At 37.1% G+C, this 20,917-nt stretch overlaps 1 protein-coding gene across 7 annotated transcripts in view; it reads right to left on the bottom strand.

Moving 5' to 3' along the window:
- Positions 1-20,917, bottom strand: part of AP3B1 (adaptor related protein complex 3 subunit beta 1) — a 167,849-nt gene that overhangs the window by 36,733 nt on the left and 110,199 nt on the right. For 2 of the 7 annotated variants that reach the window (XM_044446337.1, XM_044446338.1), the window contains exons 23-24: positions 4,914-5,145; positions 943-1,027 (exon numbers count right to left, since the gene is read on the bottom strand). In XM_044446337.1, the coding sequence (XP_044302272.1) occupies positions 943-1,027; positions 4,914-5,145 (317 nt within the window). The other 5 variants (XM_044446339.1, XM_044446341.1, XM_044446340.1 and 2 more) reach the window with 5 other exon arrangements.

The following is a 20,917-nucleotide window of genomic DNA, read 5'->3' as shown; positions in this document are numbered from 1 at the left end:
AGTGGACTGTCATGCCATGTGAATCAGCCCGGCAAACATGTTGCATGAAAACTATATGGTTATAACTTGGCCAGAGTGTTGGTATACAGCTTTTAGAAGTATATTAAGAAGTTGAGATCTTTAAAAGAACTCAAATCATTTTGAGGTTTATAATTTACAAAGATTTATAAAAGAGCATTTCCATATCACTTATACTTTTAAAAAATATTGAACAGTTTGCAAGATAAAATAGTAAAATATAATAAAATGCAGTTTGTCCTATTGACTCTGCATATACACAAAGCACCTCCTTTTCAACTAGAAAAAATCTATTTACCCTGACTACAGGTGATTTATGAACACATTAAACAGGAACAGTTGTATACAGCATGAATCTACTACTTACTTCCATTTCCCTATTGTCACTTTCTTAGGAACCCATTTAGAAGAATTCTGTCAAGTAGTCCAATATATAACATCTGTATGGCCTACTAACATTCTAAATTCTAAAGGCTGATGAGGGGCAACTTCTTTTTGGAGAAGGCATGCTGATTCTTCCTCAGAAAGATTTTCCTTCTATATTTTTAACAATTCTAGCCGTGATAAAAATCACATTAAAATTGTCATCTTATTACATCAGAAAGGATGGAAATTTGTAAGCCCTGTCACTGATATGCCTATTTTGAAAACTTTCACATGGAGATGGACAAATGACCTCAAAACAACTCTCTACATAGGATTAAAGTAGCTAAAAAGATCTGTCATTATGAGAAACTTTTCTCCTCAAAGCTGAATATACTGATAAGCCTGAAAAGACTTTCCTAAAACTGAAATGCTCTAATGTTAATATTTTAAAACACAAATAAAGCAAAAAACTAGGTTTCATTTCTAATGCACAAAAATTGTCTGTTTTAAAAAACCAGTATCGTATAATTTATAATTTATTACCTCAGCGTAACTTACCACAACTGGAAATTGGCAGCCTGTGTAGAATCGCAGAAGTCTATTCCCATTGAGACTGTAATAACTTTCCCAGGTTCAAGGCATTCTAGTAAGCAGAAGGTTTCAAACATAATGGTACATACTGAAAAACTTTGAAATGAATATCATATTTAGATATTAAAACATATCATCTTATTCCTTAAATGTATACTGAGTTTGGAACAGTTATCTGTTGGCTTCTTGATCAAATATTAGCCACTGAAAGTGTAAAGAAAATAATTGGAGAGCAAAGTCTGTTAACTAATCCCTTTGGGGTATCTTCAGTGCACAGCATATGGCTATATCTACATTTATATCTTCATTTATATCAGTGTCATACATTACATGGAAAATATTGGCATGGCCTTGACAAGCAGGTGGCTGAAAAATGTCCAAAACAGTATCTGCTATTCTAAGTTGTGAACAAATAATCTTATTAAACAATTATATCAATTCATAGAACTTGCAATGTTACTTGCTGCTGTTATAAACGTTAGCACCTAATCTTGCCATTTGTGCCAATAAGATTTCCTTAATTAGAAACATAGAAACGTGGAAACAGAATGAGTCAGAAGGGGTCTTCAGGGCCATCTAGTCTAACCCGTGGCTCTAGCCGGCTCTACCCATACCATGTGAATGCCCAATAACTCTTGCTTTTCTCTGGCATGGCTTGCCATGTCATCTGAATGTGGGTGGCATGGCTTGTTTGATGGGGCAGCAGCAATCAGATAACTCATGGGCTGTTGCTGGGTTATCTGAGGGCTGGTGTCCGTACCTGCAAAACAAGCCAAGCTGCCTAAGTTCAGATGATCAGCAAAGGTAAATAGGGAAATCTGTCTAATATGAATGGCAGGGGCCATAAGCCACCCTGGCTTATTTATCTAACTGCAATTATGTGAACCAGTGCAATATTTATATAATGCATTCCATATATTACAATATTATATAATTTATGGTGGTTGTATTAAAATATTACAGCACAAAATTGCAGCTGAAGCAATGAGGTTAACTACATTAACCCTATACATTACATAATACATCCACAACAGACCCATATCTGTATTCTTAGGGAAATTCACTGATTACTTAGCTTAAAAATGTCAGTTATGTTACTTTTCACAGTGTCTGTATACTCAGAACTAAGCCTTGTTCAGTTAATTTGGACTTACTTCTAGGACTGCAGGCTATGTCAGATTCACTCCACAGCATGTACTTTTGTTAGTTTTAGTTTCTTTTTTGTATCATAGCCCAGCACAGTTTCTAACCAGTGAAATAATTCTTACTGTATACTTTACTAACATTTTTTATGTAACTATTTATTACCAATCAGTTTAGTCTATATAGCTTTTCCCTCACTCCCTGTGTGGTACAGAAGATACATTCTGGGGAAACAATGGACATTTTGATTTTAATTAAATCAATCCAATCGTATTACACAGCTTAATTCATAAACTCATAGCATCATCTTATATATGCCTATTTAGAAGTAAGTTTCACTAAGTTCAATGGGATTCACGTATCAGTAAATGTGTTTTACAATTGCACCTTTAATTAATTAGCCCCTCCACAGGAATTGTTTTTCGGCGCCAGGAGAAGACCTTTTTATTTTTATTTAAGCAGCATTTTAAATGTTAATATTATTGAATTTTATTCGGCCAGGGCGGCTTATTTTATTTTACTGTATATATTTTAATCGTTATTGTTTTAATGTATTTTGTATTTTATTTGATGTTGTAAGCCGCCCCGAGGCCTCGGCAAGGGGCGGCATAGAAAGGTTTTAATAAATAAATAAATAAATTATGGGGAAGCATGAACACTTGACACTGCACATAGCTCTAGATGCAGACAGTTCTGCATGCTCCTCTCCATTTCCCTTCCCTTCTGGAAGCAGAAAACATTTAGTGAACTGTTATGCATTTAAGTCCATGACATATAAGATAGGAAAAACATATTCATGCTTTTATTAAGGTGCTGATAATCTCCTCACTACTACAATATATACTATGGAATGCTGTCTTGAAGGTGGTTTGGAAGCTTCAGGCAGTATAGAATGCTGCTACTCAGTTCTCAGTGGTAATTGGATAAAGAACTCATATTACTCCTCTTCTGGCTTGGCTACATTAGCTTCTAGGACTCAGACCCTACTCAAAGTGCTGGTAAAGCCCTACATACACTAGAATGTGCCTCTCCAATGTATATTTTCACATACCCAGCCTCTTATTGATGTAAGAATTGTAGGTGCTTTTTCCTAGGAGCCACTTAATGAAACGTCTCCCCACTTCTTTTTTTTTTGGCCAGATCTGCTAGTTTTCCCATATTTACTGGAAATGTGTTTTTTTCAGCAAGTTATTTTTAACTGGCTAATGAAAACTGGAGCCAGTTTTTCTCTGCTGGAACTTGTGTTGATGTCTATTGGATTTTTTTTCTTTCTAAATATTTGTTTTAAATTGTATTTACTTATTAGGAAATTCAGATCAATTAGACAGTTATTACAAATGGAGAACTATTCATGTCTTCAACTAGTAAATTGGTAACAGTTATGCAATAATATGATATACACAGACTAGAGTTCTACTAGCAACATAGGAAAATGTACAAAAGAGAACTGGAGAAAGCAGGGGATTAGAAAAGTTTGGTCACAATGAACCTGAACTGCAACATTACACCAAGATTAATTATATAAAATAAATGAGATCTATAGTCTAATCAGAGGATAAATGTTAACACTGCAGACAGCTTCAAGCCGACTATTTATATGTATTCTGGGAATGAGGGACTATATTGACATTTTACATTATTCTGCATTGAACAAAGCATGAGGAGACTCCCAGAGGGTTCCTTGAGAATTCCATTGAACATGTAGATAATAATGATATAGAAATGTTTATTCATTTAAATGTTTGCTTACAGCTGCTAAATCTCAACAGTCTCATAACAGGAAAAAAACCTGATTGGTTCTTTAGAATTTGGAATATAACTATTATGATGAAGCTTCCTTATGAACATGGTAGAGAAAACCAAACATTTGATAAAGGATAACATTCATTATGTTTTTCAACCATATGTTTCATGATGATATACTACTTAATCAGCATAAATGTGCATTTTTAATTACTTTGGAGTATTGTCATTATGAAGAATCATAATTTATCTACTCTTCAGTAATAGTAACCTACCATTATATTACAATAATTCTGATTTCTGTATAAAGAATGGAAAGTCTTCTGTTGTATATGTACACATAAATGTGTTTTGGGTGGTTAACCTTACTACTAATATTAGTATTACTGTTACTAATATTAAGAAATTTTAGATCCCTTATTATTTTCTACTCTGAAGGGTTTCTTCTTCTTTTTCTCTCTTATAGACTTACACTTTCACAACTGGAAGATTTTCCTTTCACTTCTGGAAGTGACTGAGCTCCAGCAGATAGCCAGCAAGAGAGTGAGGGAGGCAGTGTTTGCTAATTTCCCTCTGCAGCCACTTTGGAGGGGCTTTGGAAAGGGGGCAGAGGGGGCTGGGGTGTTGCCCTGTTGTACAAGCTGAGTCCCACCCTTTTATCTCTGAGTCAATCCATATTGTTTTACAATTGTTATTTCTTTTACTGAAATTGTGTGCCGTTTCAAGTGCTGTTTGGCAAAGAGTATGATAGATACATTTGAAATTTAAAACATCAACCAGCTTCTCCACATGCCGCACTTCATAGGAGTAATTTAGAAATAGACAAAGCAGGCAATACACATGCACCACAGATACCAGTAGGATTGTGCACATAACTAAGCAATGGATTACAAGTCATTAAAGGTGAAGGGTTCTCAAATCAAACCAAATAAAACTGCTGATAGTAAAAAGATCTACAAGATTCTAGAATAGAAGCTTCAATTTCTTTTTTATGCCTTGTAACAGTAGGAAAAAAGCTTCAGAGATAGTTTTGAAAACAACAGCTCAGTTACCTATTGGGTTAAACATGTGCACTTTCATGCCAGGGGGGAGTTTTCTTTCACTGAAGTGGATATTTTCTATCTTCTGGTCAGTGGTGTTAGTTATTGTCACTTGGACAGAAACCATTTGTTCACTATAAATGCATGGCTGTCTTGAGAAGTGATAATGAGCTGCTAATCCTTTTCCACTCATTCGGTGAAGTAGTTCATGAGTTCTCATTGGCACAGAGACTGGAGCACTGACCTGTTATATGTGAAAAATTAAACATTAGTGAATAGATACTACCAAGTTCTTGATGGTCAAGAAAGATGATGATGCAAGAAGTCAATACTACATTTATGCACACCTAGAATATTAGGAAATTTGGGTCTATGTGATTAGATTGAAAGTGAAAACTTGTAAGGCAATCATCGCTGCTCAGGTTATATGCAGGATGGTGACAGCCAATGCTATTTCAATAGACTTCTGCTTGTACAACAGAACTTACCTTTTCTTTCCTGTACTCTGCCCCAATGCCCACAAATCAGTTCCAGAGGGTCCAAGGGGGCTCTGGATCTGCAGGAGTGGGGAGGAATCTGTTTTACTGATGGACGCTGCTCCTCAGTTCTCCCACTTGAGACACTTTGCTATTTGGTTGATGAGTGCAAAACAAGCTATATGCAACTTGTATAATATGCACATTTAATTGGACAAATAAAATAACATTTCTCTTTCTCTCTGTAACTGCATTTCTATGATTCAGAGATTTTCCGCTGCACATTGAATGAAGGACTACATTTTTCTCATGTATGGAGCTCACATAGCAATCTTGGGTGGGAGGAAAACTCAAGCTGTATCCACAGAATCTGTTCCACCTTAGGCACTGTTTCACGTTGTTTGAACATTCATACAACACTTCAGAAGTAAAAATTTCTGCTGCTGTCCAAAGCCATCTCAGCCTATTATATATAAGCATCCAAGTCAAGGAATATTTTAACTTACCAATTCCCTCAAATTAAATAAAATCATTAATGGGACATGACTTATAGGAAAGATGGAATTCAAAACATTCAGCTGAGTGGATGGAATCTTTTCATGTAGCACTGATTCAATACAAATTCTGTAAACACAGAAATAAACCCTTCCCTAAATGGTTAATATACAGTTGGTAACAGCAAGATAATACTACAAATTCCACTGACATATGTTTAAGAAAGTCATCTATGCACTTTTGGATGTTTTATGAAAATAACCAATCAGTTCTGCAGATACAACATTATTTCTAAAGGAAATCTGTGTGCCTGTAGATACAGAGAGACAAACCACACATATTTTATCAGTTTATTACAGTAAGCAAATAAGCGTGGAATGAGAGTGCACATAACTGTCTACTTAGTGCTTACTGAAACATTTATAAGAGCTGTTATTTCCCTAATAACAGACAGACAGCATGCAATTTTAGAAAGGAGAAAAGCTTCATATTTTTAACACTTCACTAAAAAGTAACTGAAGAGTGTAAAATGAAAAATACTCTGTGCAGTTAGCTGGTAATGGACCATATTATCAACTCAAGTTAGATTTATTTGATACAAACTAATCACTAATAGTTATTTTATGACATGGCATGTCTGCTTCTTGGGGGGTAGACTTAAGATTAAAATTGTAAAACTTTTAATGTCACTGCTTAAAGTGACATGAAATAAGATTTTTGTTTGTAAAAAAGCTATTGAAATTTCAAACTGCTTCTCTGTGAGACGTTCTTCAAAGTATGTAACTCAAATGTCTGGCAATAACATGAAGTAGTCCCAGAACTCATTTCTTTGGCTACAAGCACCAAGCAACATTTGGGTGAACTAGCTGAATATAAAACCATTCCCAAATAACTTATTTCAGGTTTAATTGGCCTAGAGGAACACTCTGATTTAAGCTAAAATGAAGAAAACAGTTCTAGGCTAAAGACAGTTCATGGGTTTGTACCAGATCGCCTGTCCTACAGTCTGAAACTGCACAGACCAGTACTAATGAATAGGTTACTTCAGGAATATTTCTTCAAAGTAATACCTAGAGTTGCAAAGACAGCTCTGCATAACTTGTGACCTACCAGACCCAAAGCACTCTACTAGCCATCTATGACAACTCAACTCAGTTTTTGTTGCACATCTCCAACTCATGGCAACTCTATGAATGAGTGACGTCCAAAATGTCCTTAGCTTAACAGCCCTGTTTGGCTCCTGTAAACTCAAGGCTGTAGCTTCCTTTATGAAATCAATCCATCTCATATTTGATCTTCCTCTTCTTCCACTACTTTCAACTTTCCCTAGTGTTATTGTCTTCTATAGTGAGGCAACTAAACGCAGCCCAATAAGCCTCTTACTGCTAAGCTCTCTGGCCTGCAGAAACACAAGTAGGGTAGACCTCACATTTGACCTCAGCTGTATTTAGCTTAGTAGGTCATAGGTTGTGAGAGATTTCCTTCCTATATAAATTGCAGTCATAAGCATTACATTGGTAAATAAAAAATACCAGATTCAACATGCTCATATTGAAACTATTCTTGTTTCCTTTGAACTTTCAAATATAATTTTTCATTTAAAATTAACTTCATGGAAATGTTATTCATTGCTTAAATAGATACAACTGATATTACAGAAACTCCTACTTCCAAATTAATCTTTATTTAAGAGTGATACGGAGTGCCTTACCATGTTAACAGGAATTAAGTCATTTTTATAATGTAACTTTTCTCTAAAATATTGATCCCAAGATATTACCCTCCCAATCCATATCCCACTTCCTTTCCTATTTTGATATGAATGAATCTTTTCCCATTTGACAACACCGTTATAAGAAGCTTATACTGATAGCATGCACCATATGAAAAAAGGACATTCAAGAAATGCCTTTTTTCTACACTCATGGCAATCCTTTAACATATGCCTGTAAATGTATTGGGCTAAATAATGTAATCCTTCTGCATGTGCTGCTACTCAACTGAGGCCATAGCCTGGTCAACAGATAAAACTACAAGCTAATATTGAGTACTTTTAAGCTCTCAAGTACTGCTAAGGATTTGAGATGTGATCAATGGAGCTTGGTTACAGTTTTCCTGGGAATTATCCAAGAAACAGCATGGAGGATGTGATAGAAAGGGGTAATTATTTCATTATGTAATATGGGTTCTGGCTGCAATATAAGTCATGTTTTTTGTTATGTGTCGTCAACTCATCTCTGACTTACGATGACCTTATGAATGAAAGCTCTCCAAATTGCCCCATCCATGACAGCCCTGTTCAGCGCTTGTAAATTCAAGGCTGTGGCTTTCTTTATGGAATAAACCCATCTCACATTTGGTCTTTCTCTTCTGCTGCTTTCAACTTTCACTAGCATGATTGTCTTTTCCAAGTACAATCTTATGATGTTCCCACAATATGACAGCCTAAGTTTTGTCATTTTTGTCGCAAAGGAAAACTCTGGCTTGATTTGATCTAGGACCCACTTGCTTATCTTTTGCATGGTCCAGGCTATTCACAAAACTCTCTTCCAGCACCATGTTTCAAATACATTAATTTTCTTCTGGTCAGCTTTCTTCACTATCCAACTTTACTCCCATACATAATGATTGGGAATACAATAGTGTGGATAATCTTGGACTTGGTCTCCAGTGAAACATCTGTAGACTTGATTATCTTTTCTAGTTTTTCAATGCTGTCCTCCAAGTTTCAGTCTTCTTTGAATTTCTTGGCTGCAGTCTCCCTTTGAATTGATGACTGAGCCAATGTATGCAATATCTTTCACTATTTCAGTTTGTTCAGTGTTGACATCAATGTTCTGTATTTCTTCTGTACTTATGATTTTTGTTTTCTTAATAATCAGCTGCAGTCCTGTTTTTTCACTGTCTTCTTTCACTTTTAGCAGGAGTCATTTGCTGATTTTTGCCAGTAGTATAGTGTCATCTGCATATCTTAAATTACTGATGTGTCTTCCACCAATTTTTACTTCTTCCTCTAATCCAGCTTTACTTATGTTCTGCATACAGAGAGAGAAGGAGATAAAATACACCCTTGCCTGACACCTTTGCCTATGGGCAAGGGTGTAGTGGAGGGGGTCTTTGCGGGTTTGAAGCAACCCTACTTATTTTGGTGGAGGCCCTTAAGGGGGTTGCTGGATCCCTGAAACCAGGGTCACAGTCTCTCCCTCACTGCCTCTCAAGATACTTAATTTTGGTTGTTTGTGTCTGGCAGCTGCCACTGTGTTGGAGTCCCGAATTTAACAGAGGTGTTTTTTCAACATTTCCCAACAAGACCAGGGAACCATCTAACTGGAGAGGCCTGTGAGGCATGTATGTTTGTTTTCTGTGATACTTTCCTTCATGGTCAGTCTCTGCTACACAGCAACATATTGTCAGCTTGCTTCTGTGACACTAAAAACTACCTCCCATCCCACATGCATTCATACCACACATTTAGAACATCTTTATTCCACTTTAAACAGTCATTATTTCCCCAAGGAATCTGAGCATCACTTCCCCAAGTATACTAAGTGTCATTAGTGGACACCTGTTCCTCACACAGAAAGGTACAGTTTGCAGAGTTCCTGGGAAAGAGAGATTGACTGAGAGAATTGACTGAGAGAGATTGACTGAGAGAACCATTCTGAGAATTGTAGCTCTGTGAGATAAACAAACATTTTCTAGCAACTTTTAAGCCCAGAATTATTTGTGATTTATAACAGCAAAAATGCAATAAAATATTCTAACTGGAGTATATTCACTGGAATCAATGGGAAAAATTAGTCACCACTTCTGATAGCTCTAAGTTCCTCTTACTTCAGTTAGATTACTTTATACATGATTCAGTGCGGATCCAATGAGAGCACAATAAAAGGTTATTGGATATTTTGAGAAACTGGAACCCCTAAACTATGGATTATGGAGGATCTCCCATACATCTTTTAAAATTAAAAGAAACCAAACAGTGACCGTCAATCCAGTCTCTCGGGAGAATATAATGACATATGTTTCTATAGGTGTGAGTAATTAGTGCCTGAGCTTCCTTTTTTCCTACCCGCCCCCCTTTCCCCTTGTATATCATGTTTTTAGATAGTAAGTCTATGGGCGGGAACTGCCTTATTATTCCACATAAGCCACTCAAGAAGCTTTTTGGCTAGAGAGAGGGGTATGAATGCAATAAAAATATTCATTCATAATAAATACGATAATAAGAAATAACTTCTAGGAGCTGTCATTGTTTCACCTCAAAAAGAGATACCCTCATCTTGCATTCATTACCCAACAGAAATTCAAACAAACTGACAAAGCTCATTTTTATTGTATAATAATATTTAGCTTTGATATACAACTACTGATTAATTTCCATATATACATCAATAGTGGTCTTTCAAAGTCAACACTATTATTTAGTCAGTTTAATATTTGTGATTTCAAACAGGCATAAAACTAGTGTGGCCCAAAGAGTCAAAATAAATCTGGAAAAGAGTAGCAGGTTATTTCTCTCTCCAATTATCATTTCAAATTTTATATAAATGACATTTTCAGACAAGTTACCCCCTTTTAAAGTAATCTTTAATCTTTTTAACAAATAGTATATTAAAATTGCTTTCTATTTTTTTGCTTCACATGCAGCTTGCGTTGAGTAAGAAGCAACTGAAACAAAGAGGACAAAATCCAGGCCTTTAGTCATTTCGCATGACAAAGAATTCCCATAATGTATTTACATCTTTAAGTAATTAAATGATTTGCTGAAATAGTGCATATGCATCTTAAAATATCATCTTTTAAATACAAGAATGAAATATGATTCACCATATTTCCTAAAACATTACAACTGGTTTTTACAAGATGTAGCTGAAAGCTTTACACTGACATACTTCATAAAGCCAAATCCTCCAAGTGCCCTGGAAATGTGAGGTGCACTAATGCGAATGTGGCTTGTGCCAGCAGAGTGCTTTGAAATATGAGTACTCCTCATGAATATTAAGGCCTGTCATATGCAGCAGATTTCTTTTGAAACAGTTGACTTCACTGAGCCTAGTTATATGCTTTCATTTTATAAATATGCCTAAGCACTTTGCTGAATCAGTCATTAACTTGCAAAGTTGTCCACTAGCAAAAGAACTTTTTTTTAAAAAAGCAACATACAGTATTTGATCTTGTTGAAGCAATGCAGAAATTTTGTTAAGCCCTTCAAAGATAAACCCTTTTGAAGGGCAATCCTTCTTAAAACATTTTAATCTCATATTTCAGTCATAAGGTCACAAGGCAATTTTTAAAATGAAAAATCAAACAGAGTAACAATAAATGCAAACATTATTAAAACAAGATACAACTAAATTAGTAACCCATATATCCATATATGCTTGCCAAAATAGCAAGGTTTTAACCTGGCACCTTGTTTTAAAGAGGTATCACCCCATTTCAAAGCTGAGGTATCACCACAGGAATAGCCCCATCCCCAGTAGCTATTAACACCAAATGCTGTTGTTATTTTATTACATTACTATACCCCCATAGCTGAAGCTCTCTGGGTGGTTCACAACTTTCAAGAAACATACCCAGTTTTCAACCAGGCCCAACCCTGCTTAGCTTCCAAGATTAGACAAGATCAGGCACTTCAAGCTATATGGAAGCTGTGTTTGGGTGCTTAGAAAATGCCCACCATAGAAATATAATTTTCAGGCAGATTCCTATGGGAAGCATGTAAGAAGAATATTCTCCAGTTTGACCAAGCAGTAAGGACAATATTTGGCTTTTACTGGGGCCTGTTCATGTCCTTAGACACCTTCATCTCAGATCCAGGATTCTGCAGATGTCTAATAACTCTCTCCACACGTATACATGAGAGAGATGCACAGATGCCAGGGCACCTGTTACATAGGTCTACTATTACTGTTCAGTGATATGGAGTGGAAAATTTTCTGATGCTCATTTTTCCATGGATTTTTTTTGCACCATATATACTTGCATTTATCCATAGTTATCTGGGCAGTGAAACTGCAATCAATCATGTTTCATCTTCTGTAAGTTATTCAGGCAGGCATTGACAAGCCCTAGCACTCAACTGCCATTAGATTACTTTCCTTGGCCCATCTTCAGTGATCAGCCTGGGACCGCAGAGCCTTCGCATTTGAAGTTTCAGCTCAATCACTTAAATTTTAGGTTCCCAGCCCTTTGGAAAGGTTTAACCAAATATGAGATTTTGGGTGAATTTGGTGAACTCAGGGAATATAAGCATTAAACACATCTCTGAATGAAGGGCTTTCATTATTTTAGGGATTTTGTCCCCCAGTACAATGGTTGTTATCTCATACCCATTCTGCTGCTCACAACTAGAAGACAGAAAAGGTGGCAAGATGTTGCAAGGAAAACGTGAAACCATTCAACAAGCAGCCTAAAGAGTCAAGAGAGAGAGAGAATCAGGGCAAACAGTTATTATACTGATGGGTCAAACTGTACTAGATTCAGACTTGGTCAACATTAGAACACAGCCATTGAAATCACTGGGTCTTCAGATGTGATTAACTCAAGTTCAATTGATTTAAATGGATCTATGCTAAATATGCTGACCTTTGTTTGACGTCTTCATAAAAATAATTGCCATCTCTTTTCTGTATAAAATTCAAAATGAACAAATTATGCACTATATGTTCCAAAGCAACTTACACATCTTGTGGAATATTTGACTATGAAACTATTTATTGAACATACCAACATGCAAGTTCATGCACTGATCTGAGGGCTTCTTTCCTACATGTAGATAAGGTGTCTCATTCACAGTGTATTCTGGTGCAAAGGAAGAGGTTTTGTGTAACATAGGCAAGATAGTATTGCCCAGGGGGGGTTTTTTTGTCATAGAACACACCGGAACAGTCCGGCACCCTTTTCTGATGGATTTTCCCAAGTGATTGTGAATCGCCCTGTAGGGCATAGCAGGTTGGCAGCAAAAATCATTAACATAGTGCCTGTGGGCTGCTTGTGTGTTGGCACTGATTGTGAGGGCGCTGCTCAGCTTGGGATCGGTCGTGTGGTCGCGTGCTGAGTGCTTACTGCGTGCTGAGTACTTCTGTGTGTGTAGAGTGACTGGCCACATGCAAGAGGTAGATAAGTTCTTTATTTCAAAAAAAGTTGCTGAATTGAAAATCTTTTTTTAGTGTAAAAGTGTGACCCCATATGTGAGTTCTGGCATCTTTTTTTTTTTTTTTACAAAAAAAGCACTGGTATTGCCCAATATAGACAACATAGTACCATGGGAACAAAGGCAACCCTGCCAAGATATCCTCCCCTTCCATTTGCTTCTTATGAGCAGCTATGATTACTGTGAAATAGGGTTTTTTTTGTTGGTGCTGAAAACTGTGGGTTCAAAGGAGCTATGTAGCATGTTAGGGCTTAGCTCACACTTGCCTTGCACTCAGCCTTTTGGCAGGAAACTTGTACTTTGCCATACTTCCCATTATGGTGCACAGGACAGTTTCTTAAATTGTCATATGTGCCCATATCTCAAAAAGGCTGCTTGCTGCTGCTATTGAGTAAGTTTTAAAGGACTACAATATTTTCTACATGAAATTATGAACAGTACATCAGGAAAGCATTACACTGTCTAGAAAGCTCAGGGCCTCCATAGAAACAAGTCTCTCCCTCCCTCCTTCCTGTTATTAAACAGTTAGCACTGGGTATCACTAACTAGGAAACTTTATTTCAAAAAATAAAGTCTACATTTATTAACATGTTTTCAACTTTGCCACTGAGCAACCTCTTAATTCTAAACTTGTGTGAACTCACAAGCATCAAGGTCTGTCCAAGGAAGGAAGCTTCAGGCTGACTATTATCACCAATTGACAAACTCAACATTTTATGAAGAGCCCCTGCTCACACTGACATCTCTCCTACATTGTGTAAATAAGACACAATTCATTTTTTTAACCTTGACTTTAAAGCCCAGCCTTTCTACCTTTTTTTCTTTTTCCTAAACAAGTGACAAAGAACAAGGAAGCTGATTGAAGGGGTCCATTATGTATCAACTTAAAGAAAGGCAAAGTGATTGATGAAAATAGCAGTCACCTTCACTGCTAGCTACTGCACCTGTATCCTTTTTGTCAAATGACCTGAAAATCCTGCTGACAGTTTCACATTCACTACAAGGATACACTGTAGTTTTGAATACTTTTATTTGCCTTGGAGTCTTCAGAGACATGTTTTTAGAGGCAGCATTGGATTTTTTGGTAGTACATTCTCAAATCTGTGTCTCAAAGGTTATTGAAGAAACCCATCTTGGAACAAGGAGCAATGGTGAAGTATAGTTCTACTAAACGATTTCAAGGCAATTAATAAAGCAAAATTTGGTTATTAGAACATGATTAAGTGTGTAAAAAATTAAATGCACATTTGTTGGAGATGGTAGCACAGTGCTTCCCATTTTCCTTACAGAACCTAACCAAATTATTTAAAAACTTCAAACTGTTAATTCTTCAATTGTGTACTATTAATTTTAGGGTTGTCAATATCTTTTAGTTGAACACCTTGCCTTTAATTAATTATATTTAAATTAATTCACATTATAAATATCAATAGAACAGTCTTTCTGGAGATACTGAAGACCACAGCTTGTTTTAATCAAGAACTTTAATCAAATTTTAAGTTATTTATCAATGTTTAAAAGAAAGACTATCTAATATTTTTAAGCTGGGAATCTAAAACATTGACTATTCCCATTTACTGTATGTTGCTAGAGCTAAAGTAGTTTCAAAATGAACTGGATCAAACCTCAGCAGTATGGTGGAAGTACTGGACCACTAATATTAAAATAAGGTATTGTGATTTCACATAAGACTGTGAAATACTGCTGTTTAGATACAAAATTAAAAGTAAAATACACTTAAAGTTTATTTTCATCTGATCTGCACTAGGAGGAAGTAGCCAACATGCCTACATGACTACTACAATGGTATGCCTTCAAACGTGAAGGCCAACTGGTTAAATTGAAGGGCAACTTTTAGTCTGTGATTAAAGCTATATTTGGTTACCAGTTGATGAGAAATCAATTAAAACTTCCAGCTACAATTCTCTGGCTTCTTAAATATAAGAATAATTATTCTAGCTACAACAAAACCCCCCACACCTTCAGTAAATATTACATCACTTTTGCACAACACTGAGCTTGTCAACAAGCATAATATGTTCTTTCTGAAATTTTAAAAAAATCCACTAGGCATTAGGATACTTGAGAGACAGGAAAATCTCCAAAGGAGCTAGTGTGCTCTGTGTGGGACACAGCACCATTTCCTCTGGGCATTTATTACCTGTTAAAAACCAATCTTTTGGTGAGTGGCAGTTCAGGGTTTTTGAGAGCAAGCTGCAATATTTCTTCGGGTCTGCAGAGTCATAATTAAAGCTGAACTGAGTGGAATTGGAGAGGGAAGGTCAGCGAGGTGCCGTATGAGAGATGAGGCTGGGCTGATGGGCACCAAATGAACAAATTATGATGGGCCCCACTCAATGTGATGAGGTCAAATGCTTGTTTCTACCCACTGACAGTTCAATTTCCCTGCAATGTCTCTCGGTTCTCTATGAGCTAATTATGAATGAAAAGTTATCAACTGCCCGTTCCAAAAGCAGCTTAAATACTATTTCTTGGAGCTCTTAATGTCAAAATATTGTAAGAAACAGCATGTTGGTCCAGTGTTTGAGACAAACAATATGGGTTGATCTAAATATCAATGATAATCCATACATTTTTGTGACTTATAGCATATAAGAGACAGATTTGCCAGCTGTCATCTGCTTAGCAAAAATAATAATTTTATCAAGCAAATCTATATTATGCTTACAATCCATTTCCACAGCAATAGCAGCATTGAGCTCATGGCTTTTCATATCATGGGCTACATAATCTTCAAACAGCACTATATATTTTTCCTAGGACGATGCTACCGGATTATTAGGTTTTAAGCATCAATACTCCTATGTATCCCAGCATACAGATTTATTATCCTAAAGCACCTCAAAAACGATCGACAAAATGCAAATTCTTTCCATGGAAACTGAGTTTAAGGGGTAATTTTCCACATCTTCTATTTATGATGTACAATTATTTTCTTTGCATCTATAAGCACAAATGCTTTCAACTTTTCTGAATCCTATGACACCTGACAAAAAACAAAATGTAACATATATGTCACCAATTGTAAGATGTCAGTGGTAAATGGCCCATTTAAAAAGATAGCATTCTTTCCTAAGATACCTTGTAATATTTCAGTTTACTTCAAAATCAGGATCTTTTACAGAATATCTGAAACACTGTACCTTTTCACATGACATCTCCCCGTTCTTCAATAAAGCACTGTTATTCCTTTATCAGTTTATACTCTTACAGAAATCTAACACAGCAAGTTCACAAGCAAGTTCATTCTACCTTCATTTATTATATTAACAAACACAAAACAGAAGTGTTTTGTGAATAAAACAGAGAACAAAAATATTCACATCATCCCAAAGCAACTTAAAATTAATGTTGTTTTGTGCGTATGTCTATATTAGTTTAGGAAGCTTAATATAACATAATAGTAATCACTGCTCTTTTCAACTAATGTCAATGATCATAGCATGTTCAATGTATCAATTCTGACTGCTGTGTTTAGAAAACCATTTTGTTAGCATTGTTGATCAAGAGATATTACAATAAAATTATTGTTGTTCCATCCTCATGTTTAAGTAGTACAATTAACAGCAGAGAAATGCAGTTCATTCATTACAGAACCTTTCAGGAAGTTGATTTTTTCTAATTCTTATTGTAATTGCATTGTTCTAATCTTGTATTATAAAGGCAGCTGCTTGCCTATCATTTGTACTTTCCTCGTTAATCCTGACTCAGTGAATTAACCTTTAATTACAGCCGTTAAAATTGAAATGAGCCTCTTGTCTGGCTGGGGCTGCCCCCTTTCAGTGCATGATTCTGATGAAAATTTTTAGGGTCAATGAATATGTCCCATGTCATGTCTGATAGCTGCTAAAGATGTGAGGAGGTAAATGTTACCTTAGAAAGATGTGATTGAAATTTTAAAGAGAATGATTTTATTGACAAAATGTAAGATTTGTGATTTCCTAACAAAAGCCATCAACACCTGCAATCACACAAGGACTAAACCTATGCATATTATTTATGTTTTACACTTGAGATCCCTAATAATATATTTGTGTTTAAATATACCAGAAATGCAGATAAGAATTTGACATGCTTGAAGGATGGATGACTTGATTTCTTATGTACCGTGACGTACAAAAAGTTCTCAAAATAGTGTCAGCATTTAATCTCTAGTTAAACAAACTATGAAAATTGTGACCTATTCCAAAATAGTGTTTCTATATATGCAATATTTCAAAATCATCTCTTAAATATGAAAATTATTTCTGCAGGAAATAGACCTTCAGTAAGAGGAAACTTATTTTAGAAAAAGTGAAATCAGAAGAGCTTCCCAGTGAGGAAGTTTGAATGGAGACAGTTCTTATAAAATATTAATGTTTTCAACATAAGGAATAGTAATTACATATGAATGTTAAGTAATTGGAATTTTCATGTTTAGGACTGAGTAGGTATGAAGAACAGCAGTTATTTAAGGTTAAAGATGAACAAATGGAACTGTAGATATAACAATGTTTTTTTCTTATTACTGGTTTCCTGAAAACATCTTGAAGCTCTCACCTATTATTTTCTCTCATTTAGCCTGTTTTTACAGCATGTCTATATGGCATCTATGTTGTGCTGTAGTACCTAAGAAAGTTCTTTTACTCTCTAGATGTGAACTATTCAAGCAGTTTTTTTGTATTCTCTAATACTTTATTTTTTCCTCCCTCACAAACTCTCTATAACTTAATACTTTCATGATGTTCTGATCTTTTTTTCTTGAACTGCAATCTCTTTTTCCTTCCTCCCAAACTATATATGTATACATACATGCATATACTTCTTCCTTATCCATTCCAATCGCTAGTCTTCTTTTTGTACAATTTTTCTTGTGTCAATGTTTCCAATGGCACTGAAAGTTCCCTTCTGTCTTAGCATTCTTTATGCCTACTTTGCTTGGGTGAGGGCACTTATTTAACCAGTATCCTCACTGACAAACTTTTACCAAATGTCAAGCTGACGGCCTCTGAACTGAGCTGTGGAATAACGCTCTTAGAGTGACTGATCTCTCAAACCCCCAGAGCAACCTCTCCCACTGACCTCTGAGTCTGCATCCTTGCTTGCAAGAGGAGCCACAACCATCAGCCATGAGCCAGGTACCCTTGCCAAATCTGGGAAAGTCCTTGAAACTGACAAAGATCAAGAACTGGCGAAAGGCCAAGGAGGCAAAGTTAGCAGAAACTTTGGCTGCCGAACACAAAAAGTGCCAGGAAGAACTTGGTAAGTCCTGACCACTAGATGTCATACACCGAAGAGGATATGGAACCAGAGCCACCTGTGCTGAGGCTTGAATTCATCTCAGCCTCAGTGTTGAAGGGAGATTTTGAGATGCACCACCTGTCCAAGCCCCTTCCAAGGCTCTGACTCCAAAGTCACCGGCTGCTCCATCACTGGTATATCTCCATGCCAAATCTAAAGAGGCTGCTCCCACTCCCCCATCTTGGATTGGGACAGGGGACCTACCTACTCCATCCTACCAGATTCATTGTTCTATGCCCTGTGGGGGTACCACCACGAATGTCCCACCTACAACCCTTGCTTTTGGCCTGTCTACTATCCCAAATTGTACAGGAAACAGGACCAATTCTTCAAGCCACCAACCTTTTGAGGAGCACCCCCTCCAAGATTTCAGCTGCCTTTTTCTTTGCACATCCAACTTCAGGGACTCCTAGACCCACCTGCCTCCACCACTGAACTAGCTCTCCTGCCACTGTGCTCTACAGTCCTCCTTCACTGTTGGACACTGAGCACTATGATTTTTACATGAAGACAACATCCTGTGTTGCTCCAACATCTTCTCCAGGTGCAGCTGTGGTCAACAGAAACTCCACTTTTCCAACTGTGGACTTGGGCCATTTTTCTGAACATATGGCCCACGCCCCCAGGCTCAGTACACTGAGGGAGTGCCAGACCCAGTTTTTGATACCCTGTAGATCGGTGGTCCTCACACTTTTTCAACAGGGGGCCAGCTGAAAGGTGCTGGCAGTGAGCATGGGTCAGCAATGCGGTGCTGGCAGGGGGCGGAGCACACACACGGGCGGCAAGGTGGGGGCGTGCATGTGCGGTGAGACAGCAGCTCGCTCGTGTGGAGATCGGTTTCTCCAAGAAAGTCCAGAGGAAACATGCCGGAGTTTTCCAGGCCAAGGTGATGTGTCTTCCAAAAGCAAATCAACAATACCAGGCACCAAGCAGACTGCCGTACAAAGGGTTATTGCCATAATCTAAGGTGTCCTGTGCCGATGATTTAAATAGCCCTCGTTCACTGAAAGGCATATCTTAAATACAAGATAAAGCCTCCACTGAGTCCTGCAGACCACTGCAATACATGCTTCTATTGTGCAAACTACTACATGTTTGGATGTTGGCGTGTTGCTTGGGTAAGGCCATGGTTTAATTCTTAAACAGTCATACTATTTTCTTCCTGTTACATAACAGATATTTGAGCTGAGAGGAAGTCTTCTGACCTAAGAAGAACTGGTAGCAGGCTGTACACACTTGGTAATTCATGATGTAAAGCAGTATAGCAGTGAAATGTTGTTTTTCTCCTGCAGTATTCAGCATGTGTATTTCCTGATCAATCAGAGCAGAGAGAGTTTTGAGGATGCTCTGCCATGTCTGGACTAGAAAATGACAGATGCTGGGACTGCATTGAACATGATATACACTGGGGGCAGGTGCTGAAAGGTAAAGGTACAATCCTCATGTAGTTGTGGTAGAGGTTCTCCATCTTTATGGTCATTGGCAGTGCAGACAAAGAGGTTTTCTTAGTTTCTTGCCACTCTGAGAAAAGAAGGGAGGACAGGTCCCATGATATCAGTTTAGACAAACTCCAACAGTAGGTGTTCAATTGGAGTATTCAAGAGTCCTAATTTGTTAGCTTTGATTTTTTTCACAGTTGTGATACTGGGGAGGGATGCCTGGAGTTGGGCTTTTTTGGGATGGGGTAATCTGGTACCTTTTTGGGATGGGGTGATCTGATGGGGTCAACTGGTACCTAGGAGTAAATGGCTGGAATGGTACCTGTCCATATCATTGCAGCAGTCAGAAATGATGGATAGGGTAAAATTGGCAAAGATGGCACCAATGCTAGAGCAACTGGTGGGGCCAGGTCCATATGCAATTCTGTTTGTCTTAATGAGTCTATCTATTGTAGGTTGCACTCCTATAGCACTACACAATGGCAGAAAATGGGATTATACCATATTCATCTAGTAAATTCTTGGCAATATGTACACAGCTCTACTATATTCCCTTTGCCCAACTAGAAAAAAACAGAGATTGTTGCCATCTGTCATTGGCAGTTTACTTGAAGAGTAAGCACATTTGTGGATGGGAAGAGGTTCACAAAAATAATACCAGGCAAAAGGAAAAAAATACTACACTGCTTGAAGGAGTGAAAAGGACAATAAAAAGACAGCTAGAAATAAAATAAATGAAATGAAATGAAATAAATTATTAACAATCGGCTCAATCTCCAGCCCTCATCCCCAGCAGGAATTTAGCAGATGAATACTCTCAATGATATGCAGCTATGACAGTTGAAGAGAAAGAGACAAAGGATAGGAGTGCATCCCTCTAGAAATGCATGGAGGTGGGGTTCCCACCTAAAAAGTTTTAGCTGTAGAAAATTTTGATGGGGACTGTGCACAGGTGCAGAAACCTTACCTGTAATGCAGAGAACCCACAAAGAAGAAAGTTATTATTCTTATATTTAAACAGACATGGGCAGCAATATTCCAAGGACCACCTGCTTTCATAAGCACCTGCTCTTACATTATTATAGTCATCTGAGGCTTAATGCTATGCCACTTCACCAAATGAGGTAAAGTTAGTGGAGACAGGGA

Source organism: Varanus komodoensis, unplaced genomic scaffold (assembly GCF_004798865.1).
Source record: "Varanus komodoensis strain SLA01 unplaced genomic scaffold, ASM479886v1 scaffold5, whole genome shotgun sequence".
Lineage (NCBI taxonomy): Eukaryota > Metazoa > Chordata > Lepidosauria > Squamata > Varanidae > Varanus > Varanus komodoensis.
This window is presented reverse-complemented; position numbering and strand designations above follow the sequence as displayed.